Source organism: Geotrypetes seraphini, chromosome 2 (genome assembly GCF_902459505.1).
Source record: "Geotrypetes seraphini chromosome 2, aGeoSer1.1, whole genome shotgun sequence".
Lineage (NCBI taxonomy): Eukaryota > Metazoa > Chordata > Amphibia > Gymnophiona > Dermophiidae > Geotrypetes > Geotrypetes seraphini.
Window position 1 is genome coordinate 511250665 of NC_047085.1, and position 26811 is coordinate 511277475.

At 45.2% G+C, this 26811-nt stretch overlaps 1 protein-coding gene across 9 annotated transcripts in view; it reads left to right on the forward strand.

Moving 5' to 3' along the window:
* Nucleotides 1–26811, forward strand: part of LOC117355233 (zinc finger protein 271-like) — a 906970-nt gene that overhangs the window by 235673 nt on the left and 644486 nt on the right. For 2 of the 9 annotated variants that reach the window (XM_033933515.1, XM_033933517.1), the window contains one exon: nucleotides 13694–17430. The exons of the other annotated variants lie outside the window; for them this stretch is intronic. In XM_033933515.1, the coding sequence (XP_033789406.1) occupies nucleotides 13694–15741 (2048 nt within the window). In that variant the 3' untranslated portion in view covers nucleotides 15742–17430. Of the gene's footprint in view, nucleotides 1–13693; nucleotides 17431–26811 lie in introns of those variants that run through there. 9 annotated transcript variants of the gene reach the window in all.

Below are 26811 nucleotides of genomic sequence, written 5' to 3' on the forward strand. Positions count from 1 at the left end.
GTATATCATAACCATCTCATATTTGGAAAAAGGCATAAAGCTAATGTCTCTTTGGAGCGTCTCTATCTCTGCAGTGATAAAGAGGACCCGTGGAAAACACTAGAAATATCTGTGCCAAAACTGATCTGGGATGGCTATGTATAAATCCGGAAAAAACATTTTAAATTAGCAACATCCTAATTTCAGCTAAAACAATAGAAAGGAATTGTATTTTCCAATTTATTTTCAATTCACAACCGTGCCAGCTGTAATTATCGAACTATATATCTCTGTATCAAGGAGCAAAAGGTCAAGAATGAAAATATCACTAGCAAGAAGTTAAAATGTGAGCGAGCACTACGATAACCAATACCATGATATTGGGCAATGAATAAGGGAGAGCTAGCAGCTGGTATCCAGGGTTTCCCCTCTTTGCACCAAAGTCCGTCCAAAAGGGCGGCTTTGGGCACCTGCCAAACGCCAGGCATCAAATTCAGAGGAGGGGGTGGTAACAAAGGACTGAAGCTGTGAAAAAAGAGAGGAAGAGAATCCTGTTCACCCGTGAGACCCAAAAGCCCATTTAAAAGAAGGGCTTGAACATCGTGAAGAGTGTGAAGGGTAATGAGGTGACCAAGGGTCAAAGAAGTAACCATCTCTACCACCATAGCACAAGCAGCCAGGGCTTTCTTGAACAGGAGTGACTATAAAAAAAAGGCAACAGAGCGTAACTTACCGCCATGTTCTCCCTTCATGGTGTTACAATAGTCCCAAACAAAGAGATAAAACATGTGGGCATAAGCAGGAAAACCCAAACTTGAGCTAGAAACCAAAGCACATCTTAAATGTCCAACATTTCATAAGTCCATCTGATAAGAGCAGTCATTTCAGAAACCAGGGTCTGTCTCAAAATCTGGTCATAGAAGGAACAAGCAGAGATCCATTGGCGGCAGTGACCAATCATAGCAAGAAAAGTAAGCATGTCTTTCTTGGTAGCTGGGCGGGGCAGACCCAGAACAGCAGCAATGCAGAAAGTGCAGATTTTCCTCTGACCATGAGACAGGACAAAACCCAGGTATTTCACTTCAGATGTACACCAGTGCAGTTTATTTCATGACACCTTGTGACCACACACAGACAACCATTATAAAAGGTACAAACTATCAGCCTGACAGGTCTCCTGAATTATGGAACACAAAAAGTTGTACAAAATAAGAATAGGACCATGAGGGGCAGTGCATGATTTGTAGAATAGCCCGAAGGACATTCCACACTAGGTATACTGTTGCTTAAAGGTGAAGGCAAAAAAAGAGCTGAAAAGCCTCACCAAAGGGACTAAAATAAAACATTATTTAGGACAATGACAGAAAAAATCATTGGCTGCCGGTGGAATGGTGGAAGAAACATAAGTGCAATGAGAATTACCAAAACACTAACAGCCCGAAAATCTAGGACGAAACGAGGAATGCCATCAGCTTTGACAACAAGAGCGATGGGCGTATTATAAGAAGAGATGGTGGTTTTGATAATGCCGGAGAAAAGTCAAGAGACAAGCAGTGGAATCTCACCTTACTGCTTTATAAAACCAAGAATGAGTAACTTCAAAGAAGCACTATAGGGGGTCAGTGGAAGCCCAAACAGAGAAGTCTGGGGGAAGGGACAAAAACATTCATGCACAGACCCTGATAATGAAAGCAAAGAACAGATTAGCTTTTGCTCTGCACAAGAAAGAAAACCTCTAAAACGGAATTTTTTCTTTTTCTTGTTTCTCTTTTTTTTTTTTATGATCCAGCACAGAACACAAAGAAAGCAGCTGGTAGAAAAAACGCACAAAATTAGTCAGGATCAAAAGGAAGACAAGAAATAGTGCTTGTGTACAAACTACAAGGGAAAGATCTTAGACTGATTCAAACAGCGCTTTCAATTCATTCCACATAACAGCATGTCCTACCTCAGTATTAAAGATTGGTGACACAGAAAGATGGGAGCTGAAGGAAAAATGTCATACACACACACAGCCGTACAAGTCTCATTTGTCTAGGAGTAACCTAAGTGCCTTATTACTCATTACAAAGCCAATATAACAATGCAAAAATATTCGCTTATCTTACCTTATAAGCGAGGTACAGTAATAAGAGACAATAAAATCTTATACTCTATAAAAGTTTTAACCTTACAAATGACAGAGTGGGCAGGGGGGTTCTATAAATAATTTCATTCTTTCCGAAAGAATGGCAGCTGCTTATATTTATGAGGGGCGCTTACCGAAAGTACCCCGAGATTTTTCCCAAAAAAACTCCATAATAGAACCCAAAGCTTGAACTTAAAATAAGGGGTTGGGTACAGGTCACCACTACCCAGTGAGTATTAAAGAACAGAAAAAATTCAGAAATACTCACAAAATACTGGTGATATCATCTGCCCATCGCGGACGTGCCCCCAACTGAAAAGGATTCAGGTCCCAATTCCTGCCCCATACTTTCTCTGTCTCTGTCATATGTAAGTCAGGTACCTGGGGACACATCTTAAAGACCAGAAATCGTCTTCCAAAACATGTCCGTCTTTTATTATGAGTTTCACATATTTATACGAATCAGGTTTGCCAGCATGTGTCAGCATGTGACGTAAATACAAACCATATATGGAAGGTCACATGAAACTTTAAACACATCAGCATTTTTCCTAGCTAGAGATTGAAGTCCACAGAGGGTCAGAAAAAGCCTTAACCAGCAGAGCTTCTTAACTAAATCTGTCTGTAAATATGGCTTAACAAAACAATTGAATTCACTTCACATTATCTCTGTTTAAACATTACCTGTCCTTGTACCATCTTCAAAGAAGGGAAAGATAAACAGGGCCTACCTTTGCATCTTTAAACAACATATGCCTAAGGACACTTACTAAAGTTCTGATACGTGTCCGTTCAGTATGACTGTTCCTTTTCTGTCAGACTCTACCTTAGCCAATCGGAGCTCACCTGCACTCTACCATCAACCTTGGATCTCATACCAACCAACCTGTGATTTCTCACATTCCTTATGGTTATGCTCTTCATTTTATCCCCATTGCCGCCTATTGTCGTGCCACGGGTTCCATCTCAAGTTTCTTGATTCCTAGCAGTATTTATATTTTATTCCTATGAACTCCACTTCGCACACTTGCATTAATAGGAAATCCACCATAGGGGTAGAGCCTGTAAAATGGGGTTTTCCCCTGTTGTTCGGATACAATTTTAAGGACCATGGTGGGATCTATCGGGGGTGTAGAGTCTTTAAGTTAGATTCCCGCCCATATCAGAATCATGCACTGCTTTCTCTTCAAAGCAGCATCAATCAGGTTTTTTCTTGACACACGCCTTCCACTGTACCAGCAACATTTATACAGTAACTTCCAGAAGGCATCCCTATTTTTCCCTATTACGGAACATTCTCTGCAAAACCCTTTTACTCCATCTCCTTTTGATTCTAAAGGACCTGGAGGTTTGGGAGTGGCTGTAGGGGAGGAGGAGACCGCTGCATCCTTTCTAGGATGTTTTTTCTTTTTGCCCACAGTCTCTGGACTGAAGGTTTCTTGTACATAGTCTAATCTTAGACGATTGTGCATTCAAAAGTCAGTACGCACATCCCAGACCTGTTCCTGCTCGGCATTCCACCCAGGTCACTTATATATCGTTCAGTTTTCGTTTTTCCTCTCGGGTACAATTCATCTCAACTCTAACTAGTTTACTGGGTCAATCAAGTTCCACTGTGTTCTGTACATCAGGTTCTCGGACTCCCTGTCAAGATTTAGATCTGGGAAAATATTTATTTTAGATTTATACCACTTATATCCTAAGTGGCTTACTTTATCATATTTCTCTATCTGTCCCGGTGGGTTCAAACTCTAACTAGTGTACCTGGGACAATGAGGGGATTAAGTGATTTGTCCATTGTCACAAGGAGCAGTGAGGGATTTGAACCCACAAGCTCAGGGTGCTGAAGGTGAAGCTCTAACCCCTGCGCCACACACTCCCACATAATCCTCGACACATATTCCTCTTTGTGTCTCCCCCTTCAATCAAATTGTCATTTTGTTCTAGACAATACTCTCATCGTCTAACAATGGATCCCTCTCTCCTGGATTGGACGGACGACGTCCTCTGCGTTTCCTCAAATTCCTCTCATTATCAATACGCTAATTCAGCTTAAGCAACAATCGGCCTCCATGCTCCTTATAGCCCCTCGGTGGCCCTGACAGATGTGGTTCTTTTTTCTTATTTTAGCCCATGGTCAAAGCTCCAATAATGCTGGTTGACACTAAACTGTTCAAAGTTGTTAAAACGCATGTGGATTGTGAAACATTGCAGGCAGACTTTAAGAAATTGGAAGACTGAGCGGATGGCAGTTGAAATTTAATGTGGACAAATGCAAAGTGATGCACATTGGGAAGAATAACCTGAATCACAGTTACCGGATGCTAGGGTCCACCTTGGGGATTAGTGCCCAAGAAAAGGATCTGGGTGTCATCGTAGACTACGATGAAACTTTCCGCCCAATGTGCGGCAGTGGCCAAAAAAGCAAATAGGATGCTGGGAATTATTACAAAAGGGATAGTTAATAAGACTAAGAATGCTCAAACTTGATTCAGAAAAGACAACTTTCTTCGTTGCTTCGCCACATCCGCTTGACACCAAATCACCACTATGTATCAATAATCTTAATTACCCTATAAAGATACTAGGTGTAACTTTGGATCAGCGCCTAACCATGAGAGACCAAGTGGACTCCTTGATCAGAAAGGGATTTTTCACTTTCTGGAAACTCAGATCCATTAAAGCTTATTTCGATACAGCGGCATTCAGAACCCTAGTCCAATCCCTCGTACTGAGTCTACTTGACTACTGTAACATCGCCTATTTAGCAATTTCCCAAAAGAATATGCAGCGTTTACAATTGATGCAAAATGCAGCGGTCAGACTGATCTTTGGGCTGAGGAAGTTTGACCACGTGACACCCTACTACCGGCAGCTGCATTGGCTGCCAATGGAGGCACGCGTAAAGTTTAAATTTGCCTGCTTCTGCTTCAAAGCACTACACGGACTTGCCCCTAAATATATAACTGACCTTTTCGTCTTCTCAGCCAACAGACCAAGAGAAGCTCACATTCCAACTTCGTTTCCCCCCCCAGTGAGAGTTGTAAACTGAAAAACACCATGAACATCTTCTCTCGCACCAAGCAGCATCATGGGGTAAAGACCTAGAACAATTGCTTTCGCCCACTACTTATGAGGAATTTAGGAAAGGTCTGAAAACACACCTGTTCCTAAAGTATCTAGACAACTGATCCTCTCTTCTCTCTCCCCTCTATAGCGATTAACTTGTTCTATTGATCACTCTCTCCTCAAAAATGGATTTCCTGTCCTATTAACCCTCTTTCTTCCTCCCCTCTTAAAGTCAATCAATTTGTACCTTTGCTTAATCTTTGTAAACCGCATAGAACTTCACGGTATTGCGGTATATAAGCTGGAATTCATTTCAATTCTCACAAATAAAAAACCACGAAGAGAGGGGGGTGGGTAGCTCCTAATCCCATGAATGTTTAATATGCAACAATACTTCTGTTTCTGAGATTAATTTCTGCCGGGTGAGGCTGATTGATAGCTGGTCTGTGCTCTCCTAAGAGCTTTTCCTTCCTTGGCAAGCCCACAGCCGAGCTGCGATTCCATTTAAGCAGAGAATGTAAAAAAACAAAAGAAGGCTTAACCACGGCTTCAGCTACCGCTAACGGCCCAGTGCAATAGCTTGTTGGAAAGAATACAAATGAGCCGGGCTAGCAGAGGCAACCAGACATGAAATGATTTTAATAGGAATTACGATCAAAGGCATTTGATGCACTCTGCTCCTGCCTTTAAAGGAGCTGCCTGTGTCTGTAGATTTGCAGCTGTCATTTCGTAATGTCATGCGAGATGACAACCAGGCGCTCACCTAAATTAGCCGGGCGGAGCATCCGGCTAAAAGACGCTAGGGAGAACACTGCATGAATGTATGATGCCTGTCCGGTGCGAGAGCCACAGGCAGGTCAGGTTTTCAGGATATCCACAATAAATATGTATGAGATGGATTTGCATTCACTGCCTCCCTGAGATGGAAATCTATCTCATGCATATTTATTGTGACGATCCTGAAAACCTGACCTGCCTGTGGCTCTTGAGGACCGGAATTGCCTACCCTTGGTCTAGATCAGAGGTAGGGAACTCCGGTCCTCGAGAGCCGTATTCCAGTTGGGTTTTCTGGATTTCCCCAATGAATATGCATGAGATCTATTTGCATGCACTGCTTTCTTTTTTTTTTTTTTTTTTATTTGACTTTTTCAGAAATATACAAAACATCAGAGGTACATCAAACAAAAATCCAAAAATTACATACAAAAGAAACCCTCTCACCCCCCCCCCCCCCAAAAAAGCTCAAAAATATAAACTATTGTGCTGTATCTCTTCAGTACAATGTATCAGAATACAACCAAAAGAACCAAACCTCCCTCCCCCCCAACGCCGGGGTCAATATATATAAAGAAAAAACATTGGAAGGTGATTGCAATGAACAAAAAGAAAACTAAGCAAGAGTCATGATAGAGAGTCACACCATCGAACATAAGGATCCCACACCTTTAAAAAGGGAGTAAGTCGATTATGCAGCAAAGCAGTCAGTTTAGACATACAATAAATAAAAGTCACTTTACGCAATAGAGCCATTCGACCTGGGGCATAGGCCTGTTTCCAATATGCAGCCAATAAAAGTCGAGGAGCCATAAAAATAAAACATGCAAGTTTATATTCTTTAGCAGGTAACTGAGCTAATGGAAGATGTAAAAGAGCACTACCCATGTTACGATAAAGAATGGTATGGAAAATATCTGACAAGAATTCAAAAACCATATCCCAATAGGGAACAACCTGTTGACAGTCCCACCAGATATGGAGAAAGGTGCCCGGCTGACCACAATTTCTCCAGCAAAGATCAGATACCTGGGGTACATTCTATGAAGTCGCTGGGGCGTTGGATACCATTGGTACAGCATCTTGTATCCATTTTCCACCAAAGAGCTAGCTATAGAAACACGAAGCAATTGAATAAACACTTGCTCCCAATTTATAGCTGGCCCAACCGGTCGTAAGAGCCCCTCCCAAATCCCAATAAACTTAATTGGGGGGGGGCCTGTTGTTGAATGAGAGCCTGATAAAACCTAGAAATGCACCCCCTGCATGCACTGCTTTCAATGCATATTCATTGGGGAAATCCAGAAAACACGACTGGAATACGGTTCTCGAGGACCGGAGTTCCCTACCCCTGGTCTAGATGGACCATTCAGGTCTTTTTCTGCTGTTATTTACTCTGTTACCATGAGCAGGTAAAGTCCCAGTTCCTCCAGAGAGTTCGCCTTCAGGAGTTCACCCCAAGAAGCAAGACCCAATTCAATTTTAAAATCACTCTTTGGCGAGTAGAGATGACATATTTGGGTCACGTGACTTGCATTGGGGGAAAGTCCGTTCGGCAGCAGTAGCAGTGCTGACCATCCCAGCCCGAGTCGGGTCAGAGCCTGAAATTATGAGGATGTATAGTGGCGACATTCAATGCTGCTACCCACATAGCTAACTAGACAAGTAAGACCGCTTAAATACCAGTCCTGTGTCCGGTTGACTATGTGAGTACTGCATTGAATGCCAGTTGTATCCATACAACTTCCATCCATCACTGATGAACCAGAGTTTTAATGCTGGTGCCCAGATATGACCCAGCATTGACTATCAGAAATAATCTAGTTAGCAGTCAGCTTTATAGAAAATACTCAGTGCCCCAGGCTGAATATTGACCATAAAGCACAGTTACTTACCGTAACAGGTGTTATCCAGGGATAGCGGGCAGCTATTCTCACATATGGGTGACGTCATCAACGGAGCCCGGATGCGAAAGCCTCGCAAGCAGACTTGCTTGAAGAAACTAGAAGTGTCAAGACGACCGCACCACGCATGCGCAAGTGCCTTCCTGCCCAGCGTAGGGCGCGTTTCCTCAGTTCAGATAGCAGAGAAGCCAACCAGGGAAGGTGGGTGGGTTGTGAGAATAGCTGCCTGCTGTCCCTGGATAACACCTGTTATGGTAAGTAACTGTGCTTTATCCCAGGACAAGCAGGCAGGTATTCTCACGTATGGGTGACCTCCAAGCTAACCAAAATGGGATGGTGGGAGTGTTGGCAATTTAGGAGAATAAATTTTGTAATACTGTTTGGCCAAACTGTCCATCCCGTCTGGAGAAAGTATCTAGAGAATAGTGAGAAGTGAAGGTATGAACCGAGGACTAAGTAGCAGCCTTACAAATTTCCTCAATAGGTGTAGATCTGAGGAAAGCTACTGAAGCTGCCATTGCTCTGACTTTATGGGCTGTGACTTTAATGGTTAGGGGTAATCCAGCCTGGGCATAGCAGAATGAGATACAAGCCGCCATCCAGTTTGAGATGTTGCGCTTAGAAATTGGATGTCCCAACTTGTTTGGATCGAAGAAGACAAAAAGTTGAGGAGCAGTTCTGTGTGGTTTGGTACATTCCAAATAGAAGGCCAAAGCATGTTTACAGTCCAGAGTATGAAGAGCTGATTCTCCAGGATGAGAATGAGGCTTAGGAAAAAAACTCTGGAAGAACAATGGATTGGTTGAGATGAAATTCTGAAAACACTTTAGGTAGGAATTTAGGTTGAGTACGGAAGACCACCTTGTCATGATAGAAGACAGTGAAAGGTGGATCAGCAACTAAAGCTTGCAGCTCACTGATTCTTCGAGCAGAGGTGAGGGTAATGAGAAACACCACTTTCCAAGTGGGATTCTTGAGATGAGCCTTGTCAATTGGGCTTCATCAGTTGAGCAAGGACAACATTGAGGTCCCAAACCACAGGAGGCGGTTTGAGAGGAGGTTTGACATTGACAAGTCCTTTTGCGAATCTGGAAACTACCGGATGAGCAGAGAGTGGTTTTCCTTCAGTAGGCTGATGGAAAGCTGCAATTGCACTGAGATGGACTCGGATGGATGTAAACTTGAGGCCAGAAGTGGATAACTGCAAAAGATAATCCAAAACAGCAGATAAGGAGGAGTGTTGAGGATCCTTTTCATGAGAAAAACACCACGTAGAAAATCTAGTCCATTTTTGGAGATAGCATTGTCTAGTGCTAGGTTTTCTAGAAGCCTCTACAACGTCTCTTACAGATTGAGAAAACTGAAGAGGAGTCATGTTGAGAGGTACCAAGCTGTCAGGTGTAGCGACTGCAGGTTGGGATGAAGAGACCCTTGACTCTGTGTAAGCAGAGAAGGGAAAACTGGTAGAAGGTATGGCTCCCTGCTGCTGAGTTGAAGTAGAAGGGAGTACCAAGCTTGTCTCGGCCACCGAGGAGCAATCAGAATCATGGTGGCATGATCGTTCTTCAACTTGATCAGAGTCTTGAGAATGAGAGGGAATGGAGGGAATGCATATAGGAAGAGATTCGTCCATTCCAGAAGAAAAGCATCTACCTCGAGGCGATGAGAAGAGTATATTCTGGAGCAGAACTGAGGCAGTTTGTAGTTGTGGGGAGCTGCAAAGAGGTCTATCTGAGGCGTTCCCCATTGAGGAAAAATGTGGTGGAGGCGAGGAATGGAGTGTCCATTTGTGAGTTTGCAGAAGACAACTCAGGTTGGCCGCCAAGCAATTTTTCGCCCCTTGTATGTAAACAGCTTTGAGGAAGGTGTTGTGGAGGATTGCCCAGTCCCAAATCTTCAGAGCTTCTTGACAAAGGGAGGCAGATCCCGTCCCTCCCTGTTTGTTGATATAATACATGGTGACTTGGTTGTCCGTCCGAATGAGGACTACCTGGTCGTGAAGAAGATATTGAAAAGCAGTGAGAGCCTTGAGGTTTGCTCTTGAGTTCCAACAAATTGATGTGACACTGACGATCCGCACTGGTCCAGTAGCCTTGTGTACGGAGACCATCGAGGTGAGGCCCCAAGCGTAGGTCGAAGAATCTGTCGTTAGGACCTTTTGATGGGAGAGATTGGAAAAGAGCATCTACCAATGGAGAGACTGCTTCAATGAAGGAGTGACTGTTATGTGTCGAGAAAGTGGGTCGCAAACTTGCGTCCATTGAGATGCCAGGGTCCACTGAGGAATTCTGAGGTGAAGTCTGGCAAAAGGAGTCACGTGTACTGTGGAAGCCATGTGACCCAGAAGTACCATCTTGTGTCTCGCCGAGTTGGAGGAGCGGGAAGACACTGAGTGATAAAGATGGAGAAGAGCTTCCAGACATTGTTGCGAGAGGAATGCTCTGAGTTGGACAGTGTCCAGAACAGCTCCGATGAATTGTAGATTCTGAGAGGGCTGAAGTTGGGATTTGGGAAAGTTGATTTTGAATCCCAAACTTTGTAGGAACCATGTAGTCCGTTGGGTCGCTACAATAACCCCCTGAGATGTTGAATCTTTGATGAGCCAGTCATCTAGGTAGGGAAATACCTGAAGACCATGATTCCTTAGAGCTGCTGCTACCACTACCAGGCACTTGGTGAACACTCTGGGAGAGGAAGCCAGGCCAAAGGGCTGCACTCTGTATTGATAATGCAGATTCCCCACCCGAAATCTGAGATATTGATGGGAGGCTGGATGGATGGGAATATGAATGTAGGCCTCCTTGAGATCCAGAGAGCATAACCAGTCGTTCTGCTTGAGAAGGGGATAAAGGGATGCCAGGGACAACATGCAAAATTTTTCTTTGACCAAAAATTGGTTGAGAGCCCTGAGATCCAGAATGGGTCTCAGATTGTCCGTCTTCATTGGAGCAAGGAAGAAACGGGAGTAAAACCCCCTGTTCTGCTGGACCAAAGGAACTGGCTCGATGGCATGGAGATGAAGCAGAGCTTGAGCTTCCTGAAGAAGAAGGGTGGTCTGGGATGGATTGGAAGGATACTCTCTTGGAGGAAGCTCTGGTGGAACCTGAATGAAATGAAGAGAGTATCCTTCCTTGATGATGGTTAGGACCCAGAGGTCGGCTGTAATCATCATCCATCGGTGGTAAAAATGATGGAGACGACCTCCTATAGGTAGAAGGGAAGACAGAGGCAGAACGGTGGAGGTTATGCTCTGTTGTAAACAGTCAAAAAAGCTGAGTATCCTTAGGTGCAGCAGAAGGCTGAGATTTTTGTTGCTTCTGAGGCTGCTGTTTCTTAGGAGGAGGGCGATTGTAAGGAGCCGACCTGGGAGCAAAACGCCTCTGCTATATAGGTGGAAGACATGCAGTCTTATCAGGAGCTGGCTTTGGCTTAGGTCTGACAATAGAAGCAAAGGATTTTTCATGGTCAGACAGTTTCTTGGTGACTGCCTCGATAGATTCATCAAAGAGGTCATTGCCTTCACAAGGAACATTAGCCAAACGGTCCTGAAGATTAGAATCCATGTCAATAGTACGAAGCTAGGCAAGGCAGCGCATTGCTACAGAACATGCAGCCGCCCTAGCAGACAACTCAAAGGCATCATAGGATGATTGAAGAAGATGTAGTCTGAGTTGAGATAGAGAAGCGATGACTTCTTGGAATTCAAAATGTTTTTGAGTGTCCAAAGAACTCAAAAATTTTGGCAAAAGCTTAATGAGGAACTCAAAATAAGTAACAAAATGAAAATTATAATTGAGGACTTTAGAGGACATCATAGCATTTTGATAGATGCGACGTCCGAATTTGACCATACTTTTCCCTTCCAGGAGGTACGGTGGCATAATCCTTGGAAAGATGACTCCACAAGCAAGGACTGGTGAGATAACTGTGAGTTGTCAAACCCTTTGCGATGTAGAGTTTTATAGCTAGAGTCCAATTTGCCTGGAACTGCTGGAATTGTAAAAGGAGTCTCCAGGCATCTGGCAAAAGTCTGAGACAAGAGCTTGTGAAGAGGAAGCTTAAGTGACTCTGCCGGAGGTTGAGGAAGATACATAACTTCGAGATACTCCTTAGAGTATTTGGAACCAGCATCTAATTGAAGATCCAGGTCAACAGCCATCTGACGAAGAAAGGATCTTGAGGTTGTCGAAGCAGCCTGGGTCAAAATTGAAGCTTCGGTCGGAAGAAAAGTATCAAATGAATATGGAGACTTCGACGAAGCAATCAAAACCGCGACATCCTCGAGTTTGGGAGTGGAGATCTTGATCGAGGAGTAGGTGGTCTAGTAGAAGTAGGAGTAGATTGAGGCTTGGTTGAAGAAGGATGTTCTTTAGAAGAAGAACTGCCTCGATGAATGTCTCAATCTTCTGTGAGAATGGTGCTTGGAAGCAGATCTCGATGATCGAGGATATTTCACCTCTGAGACAGAAGCAGCCGATTCTACCAATGAATGGATAGGACTAGAGGCTGTAGAGCGAAGCTCCAGAGGCTTGGTGGAGGAATCTCGATACACTCCCAAAGACTCTGCTCCTTGGATAGAGTGTGAGGATTTCCGCCGAGGCACTGGCAAAGAATCTGCTCCTTGCATGTCGTGCTTGGATGCCAGACCAGACACTCGCAGAGACTCTGCTCCTTGCAAAGAGTGTCGAAGCTCAGACTGAGGCAAAGGAAGCGGCTCGACCTTGCGGGAGTCTGCAGAATGCCCAGGCTGGATAAGAGGTAGAAGCTTCGGTCCCATATTAATAAGGAACTGCATTAATTGCTTCTCTAACATGATCTGGAAAGCTGCCGGCAAGGAGGGTAACGTGTCTTAAACCGGCCCACCTGCCTTGGCTGGAAGTTCCACAGAGGCAGTGGGAATGTGCTTTGACTTGAAAGTCTTAGGCACCTTAAGAACCACTGCTAGAACTTTCTGCTGAGTTACCTAACCTGAGGATATAGGGGAAGAAACAGCAGGAGTCGTCAATGAGAGAGCCGCTGCAAATGAAGAAGGTCTGATGAGGCTCGAAGTGGAAGCAGTAGAAGCAGGAGGAGGCTCAGTCGAAGGTGAGGTCGAGGCTGCCTTCGACGTCGAGGGATCGGAGGAAGAATCCATCTCAAAGAACTTGTCCACCAAAAGACGACGACGTTTAAGGGCTCAAGGTTGAAGAGTAGCACAGCGCTCGCACGACTTCGGTTGATGGTCCAGCCAAAGGCACTTGAGGCACCAACGGTGTGGGTCCATAAGGGAAATTGTACGCTGGCACTTGCTACACTTCTTGAACCCTGTAGTTGGCCGGGACATAGGAGAAAAAATAGCCACCGCAAAATCGAAGCCTCTGGGCTGTGGCCGGGCGGCCTGTCCCTGCAGCCGAACGGAAGAAAATAAAAAAAAATTTTTTTAAAGAAATAAAAGTAGTAAAAACAGCGATTCGTGAAGAAATAAACACAAACCGCGGTTGAGAGAAGGTACAAAGTAACGAAGTTAAACACAGAGAGTCAAAGATGGACTTCTCGGTTCCACGGAAAACAGAACTGAAGAGACGTGCCCTACGCTGGGCGGGAAGGCACTCGCGCATGCACGGTGCGGTTGTCTCGAAACTTTGAGTTTTTTCAAGCAAGTTTGCTTGCGAGGCTTCCGCATCCGGGCTCCGTTGATGACGTTGCTCATATGTGAGAATAGGCTGCCTGCTTGTCCTGGGATAACAATTCAACAAGTAATACAAGCAGGAATAAATCAAATTACTTTAATATCATATGTAAGAGTGCACAAAACATTTTACATCTTTATATTATGATAAAACTTTTTATCATCAAACAGGTTTACAGTGTCTTCAGAAGATCCATGAGAGTGAGAGGCCATTTACATATCCAGCACGTGGCAAAAGTTTTAATCATCAATCAAATTTAAGAAAACATAAGAGGAATCATACCGGAAAGAAACCGTTTACCTGTGAAGAATGTGGTAAGAGATATAGTCATCCGTCAGCTTTAAAAATGCACAAGAGGATTCATACTGGAGATAAACCATATACCTGTTCAGAATGTGGGAAAAGCTTTCATCGCCAGTCAACTTTTAAAAAACATGAGAGGATTCATACTGGAGAAAAACCATATACATGTCCAGAATGTGGGAAAAGCTTTAATCAACAATCAAATTTGAATCTTCACAAAAGAATTCATACTGGAGAGAAACCATATACATGTCCAGAATGTAGGAAAAGTTTTAGTCATATCTCAGCTTTAAAAGCGCACAAGAGGATTCATACTGGAGAGAAACCATATTCCTGTTCAGAATGTGGGAAAAGCTTTAATCGGTTATCAAATTTAAATCTTCACAAAAGAATTCATACTGGAGAGAAACCATATACATGTCCAAAATGTGGTAAAAGCTTTAATCAGGTATCAGAGTTAAAAGTACATGCGAGGATTCATACTGGAGAAAAACCATATACCTGTTCAGAATGTGGTAAAAGCTTTGGTTATACCTCAGCTTTCAATAGGCACAAGAGGTTTCATACTGGAGAGAAACCATATTCATGTCCAGAATGTGGTAAGAGATATAGTCAGCTCTCAGCTTTAAAAATACATGAGAGGATTCATACTGGAGAGAAACCATACAGCTGTTCAGAATGTGGGAAAAGTTTTTATCACCAGTCAACTTTAAAAAAACATGAGAGGATTCATACTGGAGAAAAACCATATACATGTCCAGAATGTGGTAAAAGCTTTAATCGGCAATCAAATTTAAATCTTCACAAAAGAATTCATACTGGAGAGAAACCATATACATGTACAGAATGTGGCAAAAGTTTTAATCAGATATCAGTGTTAAAAATACATGACAGAATTCATACTGGGGAAAAACCATATACCTGTTCAGAATGTGGTAAAAGTTTTAGTCATACCTCAACTTTAAAAAGGCACAAGAGGTTTCATACTGGAGAGAAACCATATTCATGTCCAGAATGTGGTAAGAGATATAGTCGTCCCTCAACTTTAAAAATACATGAGAGGATTCATACTGGAGAAAAACCATATGCCTGTTCAGAATGTGGGAAAAGCTTTCATCACCAGTCAACTTTAAAAAAACATGAGAGGATTCATACTGGGGAAAAACCATATACATGTACAGAATGTGGCAAAAGTTTTAAATACCAGTCAATTTTAAGGAAACATGAGAGGAATTGTACTGGAAGGAAACTGCTTACCTGTCTAGACTGTGGTAGGAGATGTAGTGATCGCTCTGCTTTAAAAATCCACAAGAGAATTCATACAGGAGAGAAACCATATACCTGTCTAGAATGTGGTAAAAGCTTTACTCTACAATCAAATTTAAAAATCCACAAGAGAATTCATACTGGAGAGAAACCATATACCTGCCCAGAATGTGGTAAAAGCTTTAGTCATACCTCAACTTTAAAAAGACATGACAGGATTCATACTGGAGAAAAACCATATACATGTCCAGAATGTGGTAAATGCTTTAATCAGCTATCAGGGTTACAAATACATGAGAGGATTCATACTGGAGAGAAACCATACACATGTCCAGACTGTGGTAAAAGCTTTAAACAGCTATCAGTGTTAAAAATACATGAGAGGATTCATACTGGAGAGAAACCATATACATGTCTAGAATGTGGCAAAAGTTTTAAGCACAAATCAAATTTAAGAAAACATGAGAGAAATCATACCGGAAGGAAACTGCTTACCTGTTCAGACTGTGGTAGGAGATATAGTGATCCTTCAGCTTTAAAAATCCACATAAGAATTCATACTGGAGAGAAACCATATACCTGCCCAGAATGTGGTAAAAGCTTTACTCTGCAATCGCAATTAAATGGTCACAAGAGGATTCATACCTGAGAGAATCAGTATCCATGTATAGAATGTAGTAAGAGATATCATGATCCCTCAACTTTAAAAATCCACAGGAGGATTCATACTGGAGAGAAACCTGTTCAGAATGTGGTAAAAGCTTTAATAATCAGTCATCTTTAAAAGAGCACAGGAGGATTCATATTGGAGAGAAACCATATATATGTTTAGAATGTGGGAAAAGATTTAGTCTCAAATTTTATTTAAGAAAACACGAAAGATGCATACTGGGGAGAAACCATGTACATTCTTAGAATGTGGAAAAAGCTTTAGTTTGCATTCAAGTTTAAAAATACATAACAGGATTCATACTGGAGCGAAACTATATAAATGCTAGTCAGATTAAAAAACGCAAGAGGATTTACTGGAGAGAAACTATGTACATGTTCAGAATGTTAGAAAGTTTTTAATTTACATTCATGAATTCATACTGGAGAGAAATCATTTTCATGTTCAGAATGTGGAATAAGCTTTACTCAGAAATCACATTTAAAAAAGCACTACAGAATTAATATAGGAGAGAAACCATTTACATGTATAGATTATTGTAAAAGATATAGTAATCACTCAGCTTTAAAAATGCTCAAAAGGATTCATATCTAAGAGCAGAAATCGCCAAGTGACAATTTCAGTAAAGAATAACTATGAGACTGTGACAGAGCAGGTGGCGTTGTGCTCAGGAATGGATTTGTACAAACACATGTATCACACTTTATAGTGTTCTGAATAAAAAAGGAACTCTTTATTAAACAGCAGGGAAGAGCCTGTTCCTTCATGGTTTCTTTTCCCAAGAAATAGCTATGCTTTTCACAAATCTTTTCATTAAACCCAGGTCATATTTTCAGTAGGCCTTGCCAATCCCTAAACCAGTCTTTATCATAGTTGCAAGAAACTTTTGTGTAAGATTCAATCACAGCTCTGGTCAGGTAGAGTTTTCCACATTCAGACTGGAGAGAAACAATTTACATGTTCAGAATGTGGGAGAAGCTTTAATCGGCAATCACGTTTAAAAGTACATGAGAAGATTCATACTGGAGAGAAATTGTATACATGTCCAGAAGGTGGCAAAAGTTTTAATCACGAATCAAGAAAACAAGAGTCATACCGCAGAGAAACTGTATACATGTCTAGAATGTGGTAAAAACTTTAATGGGCAATCGGATTTAAACCTTCACAAGAGAATTCATACTGGAGAGAAACCATATACCTGTTGCAAATGTGGGAAAAGATTTAGAGAGCAATTAATTTTAAGACATCATGAGAGGATTCATACTTGAGAGAAACCATTTACATGTCCAGTATGTTGGAGAAGCTTTAGTGTGTGATCATGTTTAAAAGTACATGAGAGGATTCATACTGGAGAGAAACCATATACATGTTCAGAATGTGATAAAGGATATAGCAGTCACTCAGCTTTAAAAACGCCCAAAAGGATTCATATCTAAGAGTGGTGGAAGAAACAACTATCAAGCAGAAATTGCTGAGTGAAAATATCAATAAAGAATATGTAGGTGATTGTGACAAAGCAGGAATGGATTTGTACAAACACATGTAGTTATGATAGTTGTTTTTATGAAATTGTATTACTAACTGAAATGTTAAGTCTTACTGTTATGAACTGCCCACAACTACTGGTGGGGCAGTATATAAGAAAATAAATTATTATTATTATCATTATTATTTGTAGTGTTCTGAACAAAAAAGGAACTCTTTATTAAACAGCAGGGAAGAGCCTATTCCTTCATGGTTTCTTTTCCCAAAAAATAGCTATGCTTTTCACAAATCTTTTCATTAAACCCAGGTCATATTTTCAGTAGGCCTTGCCAATCCCTAAACCAGTCTTTATCACAGTTGCAAGAAACAGTTTTGTGTAAGATTCAATCACAGCTCTGATTTGCGAGCACCCCCTCGATAACTGGCATCGCTCCCCTCCTGTTCGTAAAGGCCCCCCCGCTCGAACCGGCACCCCCCACCCAAACAACTTAAACTTCCCCTCCCCGTCTGGCACAGGCACGCAGCCCACAGGATGTGCCGGTGCCGCTAGAAGATCTTCCTGCTTCTGCCGGCCTTGAGCATGCATCTGCGCATGCTCAAGGACTTCTAATTCTCCCTCTCGCCGAGATTCTCGGAGATCTCCGAGAATCTCGGCGAGAGGGAGAATTAGAAGTCCTTGCGCTGCATGCATGTCTGTTCCGATGGCTCTTAAGAGATTTTGCTTTCCTGATAGAGGTTGGAGCATTGGATGAGGACATCCCAAATGATTTCTTTGAGGTTTATTCTTGAAAAGGGGAGAGAGTGTAGCCTGGGGTAAATTCATGCACCAGGAGATGTGAGTTTTAGTGCATGAATCTCCCCAGCCTAGACACAGAATATTAGCGATCCCTATTCTAGGGCTTCTTTTAAAGGTGGTTTTAATATCATCACTGCAGTATGCAGCCTGGCCAGAGTTTTCTGTGTAAAGGGGATGAAAGGTGAAATTTGATTTGCATTGTGTTTAAACAGTAAACAGCATGCAGAAGGCAGTTGGAAGCTCAGTCTGAGTTTCCAGCACCTTCTGGAAGAGTTACAGTGCATGAGCCCAAGCTAGAAGCTCTCTGAATGGTGCATTCAATGGAATCCAGGAGTGACATCATCAGAGGTTTCTTAAGCTACTGCCTTGGGCAAGTGAACCGTCTTATCTCAGGACAAGCAGGCAGCATATTCTCTACATGTGGGTGATGTCATCCACGAAGCCCCGACGGGACAGCTTTTCAAGCAAACTTGATTGAAGATCTCAAGTTTGCTAGTGTTGCACCACGCATGTGTGCCTTCCTGCTCCACTAGAGGGCGCATCCCCTCCTCGTGGTCTTAAGTTCTTAGTTTCCTGCGGAGCCAGAAAGCCCTGTCTCTCTTCTCTGCGTTCTTCTAAGTGCCTTTCTAGCACCGCGGCTTTTTTGTTTTAGTTCGGGAGTCGCTGTGAGGTTAATTCATGTTTTTTTTCTCCACTCGTGTGATTTTTCTTTTTCGTTTTGGTGAACCGGGGGCTCCCGGTTTATCGTGGCCGCGGCCGTTTGTTTCCCTATGTCCCGGCCTCTTATCGGGTTTAAAAAGTGTGCGCAGTGCAGTTGGGTTATTTCAATTACAGACCCGAACCGCTGGTGTAACCTGTGCCTGGGAGCTGATCACCCCACGGACTCCTGTCCTCGTTGTTCCACTCTACAACCTCAGGCTCTCAGGTGGCGTCGGGCTCAATTTGCGGAGCTCTTTGCCATGGAGACTGACCCTGCTTCGGCTCCGGTCTTGGCTTCGACCTTGACCTCGACGTCAGCGTTGAAGACCTCGGCCCTGGGCAAATCTCCCTCAACTTCGAAGGCCTCGGGGACCTCGACTTTGAAGACCTCGGCTCCGGGTAAGTCCCCTCTTCCGTTTTCAGGTTCAGTTCAGCTACCGAAGAAGCCTTCCTCAGAGTCTCTGGCCATCCATGCGGTGAGTGTAGTCCCGCCGGCCTCAACGAGACCATCATCTAAGATCTCTAAGCGTGCCTCCACCATAAGGGAATACTCTTCCTTGAAGTCGCCCTCGGTGGACCGCACTGCAGCACCTGTACGTCCAAATATGGTCTCGGTGCCGATGTTCAAGGATGTGCTAAAGGCGATCATTTCCTCGGAGCTCTCCTCGGCTTTCGCTCAGCTTGCCCTGTCCTCGGCCTCACACGTTGTGGACCAGCCTGAGCATTGGGTCGAGGCTTCTCGAGGCAAGGTGTGCCGGTCTTGGCATCTATCCTCGTCTGACTCCTCGCCCCTTCCTTCGAGGCGGACTTCGCCTTCAGACCGGCCTCGGTCGAGGCACTGGTCCCGACGTCTATCGCCCTCGTCTCGGAAGCCTGCGAAGCATCCCCGGGACTCCCCCTTGAGGCGGGGTAGGTCTACGGGCCCTCGCACTACGGGATCCATTAAACCCTTGGACCTGTCTCGGTCTGACCCTAGTCTGCTGAGGTCGCCTGCCCGGTCGGGAGCGCGGTCACGAGCGGGCCCCGTTTCGGGGGGTTCTCCCTCGCGTTATCTTCAGGCCTCGGTTCCCCGGAGCATCTTCATCGGGCCTCGCTGTCCTGGACCCCGAGGTCCTCCCCGCCGGGGACTTCCAAACGCCGGCTTTCGACAACTCCGCCCCGTTCTTTTAGCGGGGCTTCCTTGGCGTCCATGCTCATGGATATTGATATGTCAGCGCAGTATTCCAGGGAGGCTTCCCCGTCCTTCTCGGCGGCCTTACGGTCTCGTTCGACCACCCCCCTCGAGGAGCAGTCTGAGAGCAGGCCCTCGTCCTTCACTAGATTTGTTCAGGACATGGGAAGAGCGTTACATTTAGACCTTCAGTCGGACTCCAAATATACCAAGGAGTATTTGGAGGAGATGCGGCTACCCTTGAACCCGGTGTTGCAACAGACGTTTTTTCGCAACCTGGAGACTCCTTATGCCATTCCGGCCATTCTATATAAAATGGAGTCTCGGTATCGGACAGTGCCCTGTAAGGGGTTTGAGAAAGCTCAGCTTTCCCACCAATCTTTGGTGGTGGAGTCCACTCTCAAGAAGTCTCACCCTTCTAAGGTGTATGCAGCTGTCCTGCCGGGCCAGGAGGGTCGGACGATGGATAAGTTTGGGAGACGCCTGTATCAAAACTCCATGATGGCGAACAGAGTGCTGAATTATAACTTTACTTTTACCTCCTATCTTAAGTGGTGTGTTAAGTCCCTTCCATCTTTCCAGAAGGATTTGCCGGTCCAGCACCATGCAGAATTTCGCAGGCTGGTGGATACTCTGTCTCAGCTTCGGCTGTACATGCCTATGATGTGTTTGAGCTCTCCTCCAGGGTCTCCGCCTTTGCGGTAGCCATGCGCCGGTTGGCGTGGCTCCGCGTTGTGGATATGGACCTCACCCTCCAAGATCGGTCGGCCAATCTTCCATGCTTGGGGAACGAGCTGTTCGATGATTCCATCGAGGCGGCCACGAAACGCCTCTCTGAGCATGGTTTGGACTAAGGCAAAGTCCACTCCGCCCAAGTCATATAGATTGCTGCCTTGGTGCTACCTGCAGAAGTCGACGCCAGCATTTTCTCGTCCCCCGCAGCAGCAGAGAGCTCCTCCGAAACCTCAGACTCCTGCGCCGGCTAAGCCGTCACCGTCTTTTTGACTGGCTTGGTGGGAGGGGGCTGGCCTCCTCCACCCACGATCCTTCCTCTCTTCCGATCAGGGGCTGTCTCTGCGCCTTTTACCATCGCTGGGAGCTGATCACCGTGGACTCTTGGGTCCTCTCTGTCATCCGAGAGGGTTACTCCCTCAACTTCCGGATTGTGCCGCCGGACAGTCCTCCAGGAGAGTCTCATTCCAACTGAGCGCAGCTTCCCCTGCTTCTTTGGGAGGCTCGGGCCCTCCTTCGACTTCGGGCGGTTGAGGAAGTTCCCCCATGTCAGCGGGGCTCCGGGGTTTATTCACGGTACTTTCTGGTCCCAAAAAAGACCGGGGACCTCCGCCCTTTCCTGGATGTTCGGAAGCTGAACAGGTTCCTGTTTTGGGAAAAGTTCCGCATGCTCTTGCTTCCCACTTTGTATCCCTTGATGGACGAGAGGGACTGGTTGTGTTCCCTTGACCTGAAGGAAGCCTACATTCATATTCCAATTCACCGGGCTTCTCGACGGTTTCTTCACCTTCAGGTGGGGGACCTGCACTTACAGTATCGAGTCCTGCCCTTCAGTCTCGCTTCGTCCCCACGGGTCTTTACGAAGTGCCTCGTGGTAGTGGCGGCGGCCTTGCGGTCGCAAGGGCTTCAGGTCTTCCCGTGCCTTGACGATTGGCTTATCAAAGCCCCATCGAGGGAGGGGGTTACTTCAGCGACACGTCAGACTATTACTTCTCTTCAGGGTCTGGGGTTCGAGATAAACTTCCCCAAGTTCCATCTGTGTCCTTCTCAATCCCTCTCAGTTTATCGGGGCCGTGCTGGACACGGTTCGACTTGGGCGTTGTTGCCCCGGTCTCGGCTAGGCAGATGATGATTCTCTTGGGGCACATGGCCTCCACCGTTCATGTTACACCGTTCGCCAGGTTACAGCTTTGTGTCCCTCAGTGGACTGTAGCATCTCAGTGGCAGTAGGATCGGGATCCTGCTTCTTAGCACATTGCAGTAACTCCCACCTTGACATGCTCGCTCCGTTGGTGGGCCAGCTCTTCCAATCTGCCAAGAGGTTTGCTCTTTCCCATGCCCCCGGCCCAGAAGGTTCTGACGACAGACTCCTTGACGTACACCTGGGGAGCGCACATTGACGGTCTTCGGACTCAGAGTCTTTGGTCCAGTGCGGATCGTTGCTGCCACATCAACCTCCTGGAGCTCTGAGCCATTTACAATGCCGTGGTAACTTTTCGTCATTTGCTGCAGGATCAGGTGGTCCTAGTCGGACAGACAACCAGGTGGCAATGTAGTATGTAAACAAACAGGGGGGACGGGCTCTCTCTCTGTTGGGAAGCTCTGCATCTTTGGCGATGGGCGTTGCGCCACAACATCTTTCTTTGTGCTGTGTACATTCAGGGCGAACACAATTGCCTAGAGACAAGATGAGTCGCCTTCTTCAGCCTCACGAATGGTCTCTCCATTCCCATGTTCTGCGTCAGGTGTTTGTTCGGTGGGGGACTCTGCAGATAGATCTGTTCGCTTCTCCCCTCAATCACAAGCTGCCTCTCTTCTGCTCGAGGATGTACTCCCCGGATCGTCTCAAGGCAGATGCTTTCCTTCTCAATTGGACGGGCAGGTTCCTTTATGCGTTTCCTTCCTTTCCTCTGATTCTAAGGACGCTTGTACACCTCAAATCGTCCCACGCCAGCATGATTTTGATAGCGTCTCGGTGGCCTCGGCAGCCGTGGTTCTCCCTTCTTCTTCAACTCAGTGTCAGGGAGCCTCTACTTCTGCCTGTCTTTCCTTCTCTGCTGTCCCAGAGTCGGGGGTCGTTGCTGCATCCCAATCTACAATCTCTGCACTTGACGGCTTGGTTCCTTTCCACCTGACTCCTTCCTTGGAGTTGTCTCAGGAAGTGCGAGATGTCCTGGAAGCTTCTCGGAAGGCTTCTACTAGGCAGTGTTATTCTCAGAAGTGGTCCCGGTTCATAGCGTGGTGTGTCTCCCATCGTGTTGAACCTCTGTCTGTCTCCTTGTCCTCGGTGCTGGATTACTTGCTTCACTTGTCTCGTTCTGGCCTCATATCGACCTCTATTAGAGTTCATGTCTCTGAGATTGCTGCCTTTCATTGGCAGCTCGATGGGAAATCGCTCTCGGTCCATCCTCTAGTTTCTTGCTTCATGAGGGGTCTCTTGAATGTTAATCCTCCTTTCAAGCCTCCCCTGGTAGTTTGGGATCGTAATGTGGTTCTTGCCCACTTGATGAAACCTTTAGAAGGGCCCATCTTAAGTTCCTTACTTGGAAGGTGCTGTTCCTCATTGCTCGCACCTCGGCTCGCAGGGTTAGTAAGCAGCAGGCTCTGGTTGCGGACTCGCCTTTTACTGTCTTTCATCATGACAAGGTGGTCCTGCGTACTCATCCTAAGTTCTTGCCTAAGGTGGTTTCGGATTTCTACTTTAATCAGTCTATTGTGCTTCTGGTGTTTTTTCCTAAGCCCCATTCTCACCCTGGAGAAGTGGCGCTTCACACTGTTGATTGTAAGCGAGCGTTGGCTTTCTACCTACATCGCACCCAGTCTCATCGGAAGGATCCTCAACTTTTCTTGTCCTTTGATCCTAATAGGTTGGGCCATCTTGTTTCCAAGCGCATCTTGTCCAACTGGTTAGCTGTTTGTATTTCCTTCTGTTCCGCTCAGGCTGGTCTCTCGCTGCACGGTCGGGTCACGGGGCATAAAGTCCGAGTGATGGCGTCGGTCGCTTTCCTCAGGTCCACGCCTATTGAGGAGATCTGCAAGGCCGCCACTTGGTCTTCGGTTCACATCTCACTACTGTCTGGATGCCTTTTCCAGGCGCGACGGCCAATTTGGCCAGTCGGTTTTTCGTAATCTGTTTTCATAAACTGCCAACTTTCCCTCCGTTCCTTTTTTGGTTAGCTTGGAGGTCATCCACATGTCGAGAATATGCTGCCTGCTTGTCCTGGGATAAAGCACAGTTACTTACCGTAACAGGTGTTATCCAGGGACAGCAGGCAGATATTCTTGCAACCCTCCCACCTCTCCGGGTTGGCTTCTTTGCTAGCTATCTGAAGACCACGAGGAGGGGATGCACCCTCTAGTGGAGCAGGAAGGCACACATGCGTGGTGCAGCACTAGCAAACTTGAGATCTTCAATCAAGTTTGCTTGAAAAGCTGTCCGCGTCGGGGCTCCGTGGATGACTTCACCCAAATGTCGAGAATATATCTGCCTGCTGTCCCTGGATAACACCTGTTATGGTAAGTAACTGTGCTTTATCCCAGAACAAGCAGGCCGCATATTCTCGACATGTGGGTGACCTCCAAGCTAACCAAAAAACACCTGTTATGGTAAGTAACTGTACTTTTTGGGCTATCTCCACCAATAGATTAGATTCCTACCAGCACGGAGGATCTTGATCATAGGAGATGTACAAATACTTTACCAACTTATGGAAAGAGACTTTGTAAATGTAAAAATGCTTATGGCAAGCTCTACTGCTTTAGAAGACTTAAACCTTATCTTGCTCATTAAGCGATATCCAATGTAATAACAGCCTTGGTACTCTCAATCTTTGACTACTGCAACGTGACCCTGCTGGGCATTCCAAAGTACAGGATCAAGCAGTTTGAAATGGTACAAAATGCAGCAGCAAGATTTCTGCTGGGAAATTCAAGATCTTGTTGCTGACGCACAAAATCATTCATCTCTCAGAACCGCACTAATCAGCAGCCACACTACATTACCCTACACCAGCACACGCCCTGCACTTGAGTCAAGATTATCTGTTGGAAATATCCTCCTTCAGAGACATCAAATACAAGAGCGTCGGGGCAAGAATGTTCTCAGTGATGACTCCAAGGTGGTGGAACTCCCAACCGAAGGAATTAAAACTAGAAAAGGACACTGGAAAGTTCAGGAAAGGGATAAAGACCCTCTTCTTCACAGACTACTTTAACTAATAAAGCAACATGGAACACGACAGAGCATGATACAGGTATTATACAGGGGAGAGTGTGGTGCATTGGTTAAAGCTTCTCCTTATGACCCTGGGCAAGTCACTTAATCCCTCCATTGCCCCAGGTACATTAGAGAGATTGTGAGCCTGCTGGAACAGACAGGGAAAAATGCTTGAGTACCTGAATAAATTCATGTAAACCATTCTGAGCTTCCCTGGAGAACGGTAAAGAAAATTAAAGAAATATAAATATATTATGTGTGCAAATAAGTAGGATTTCGTATGAACAGAGTACACGATACCAGTATTATATGTGTATATCCATAGGATGATTGACTATGGTATAAATGTGTCTGTATTGAAAACCATCTCAGAAAACGCTAACTCTGTATTGTAACACCATTACAGAAGCTCATGTAAACTGCTTTGAATTGACTCCCCAGTCATTAGTAGGGGTATAGAAGCTTTGAATAAACAATACATAGGTTGTTATTTTTGATAGTAACTGCATGTTTAAGAAATGCCTCTTTCCCCTTAGAGAGAAGAACAATAAAGTTGAAGTTCAGTTCCTACATAACTACTGGAGGGGTCTGAAGTTTTTGACATGCATAAAAGTGTGAGTGAAGTGCTTGCTGCGGCCTGCCAGAGAGAATCTGGTCCCGGCTCACGGCCCAAATCGATAAAGGAATAAATGACTTGTGAGGGTTTTCCACCCAGCATCCGGGGTCCACTCCAAAGGGATTCCTCCTTACACTAAAAAATTCACCAAATGATCCATAGAGGAGACTAATCATGTACCTGTACTGAGTGTAATAAAAGCTTCAATCTAAAAATTTAGCAAAACATTCACACATCATTGAATATGACACTGCAGGTTCTTCCTGCACTCTCAAATAGCTTTGGTATTGTAGACCAGATGTTCTCTACATGAGGTACATGGCACTATCATCTCTTGCCGTCCTACCACTTCTGGTACCGCCGTTGCTGCATCCTCCCGCCTTTCTGCAGATGCCGCTGTGGCCATCAATTTGTCTCCTATACCCCTCCTGGACTAGCAGCCTCAGCAGCATCTCCTTCCTTCTCTCCAGCTGCACACACCCCTTCACAGAGCGGTGTGTAGGCTCCCAACACACTGCCAAAGCTGGCCCGGAGGCCTTTCTTCCAAGGTCAAAGGAAAGGCTTCTGGGTCAACCACATGCAATGTGCAGGAGCCAGAACCCTGCGGCTGAAGGTGTAAAGAAGAAGGCCCACCTGGATAGCCCTGAAGGGAGCGAGAACGTTGGGATAAGTAACGGAGATAGGGGACATGAATGTGGGACAAAGGAAGGAAAGAGTGAGGGGGAAAAAGAACATTGGGACCTGGGAGGAGCATAAACTTGGGACAAAGGCTGGAAGGAGGGAGAGGGGCATAAACTTGAGACACAGAAGGGAGGGAGGAAGTGGGCATGAACATGGGACTTAAGAGGGAGGGAAAGAGATGCTAATTTGGAGGAGGGAATAGAAAGGGAGAATTGTTGGAAATGAGTGTGTGAGATTACCATACACCAGCACGCGCCCTGCGCTCGAGCCAAGAATATCTGTTGGAAATACCCTCCTTCAAGTCATTAAAAAAAGAAGAGAAGTGTTGGGCATAGGGAGGGAGAGGAGTGAGATAATGCATGGGTAAGAGAAGGATGAGAGGAAAAAATGGATATGGCGAGGGAACAGTGGGACTGATTGAGAGGGATGCAAGAGGGAGGAATGTTGGACATAGTGATGGAGGAAGAGATGTGGCATGGTGCTGGAGAGGGGTGATAGAAGAAGAAATGGTGGGCAGGGGTGAAAGATGCTGCACTTTCTGGGTGCAGAGGCCAGGGGTCCCTTTTGCCAAGCCTGGCAGGCAGCAGAAGCATCCCTGAGCCACAGATGAGATGAGAAGGAGACATGTTGGATGTGGCAGTAGAGGAGGTGGG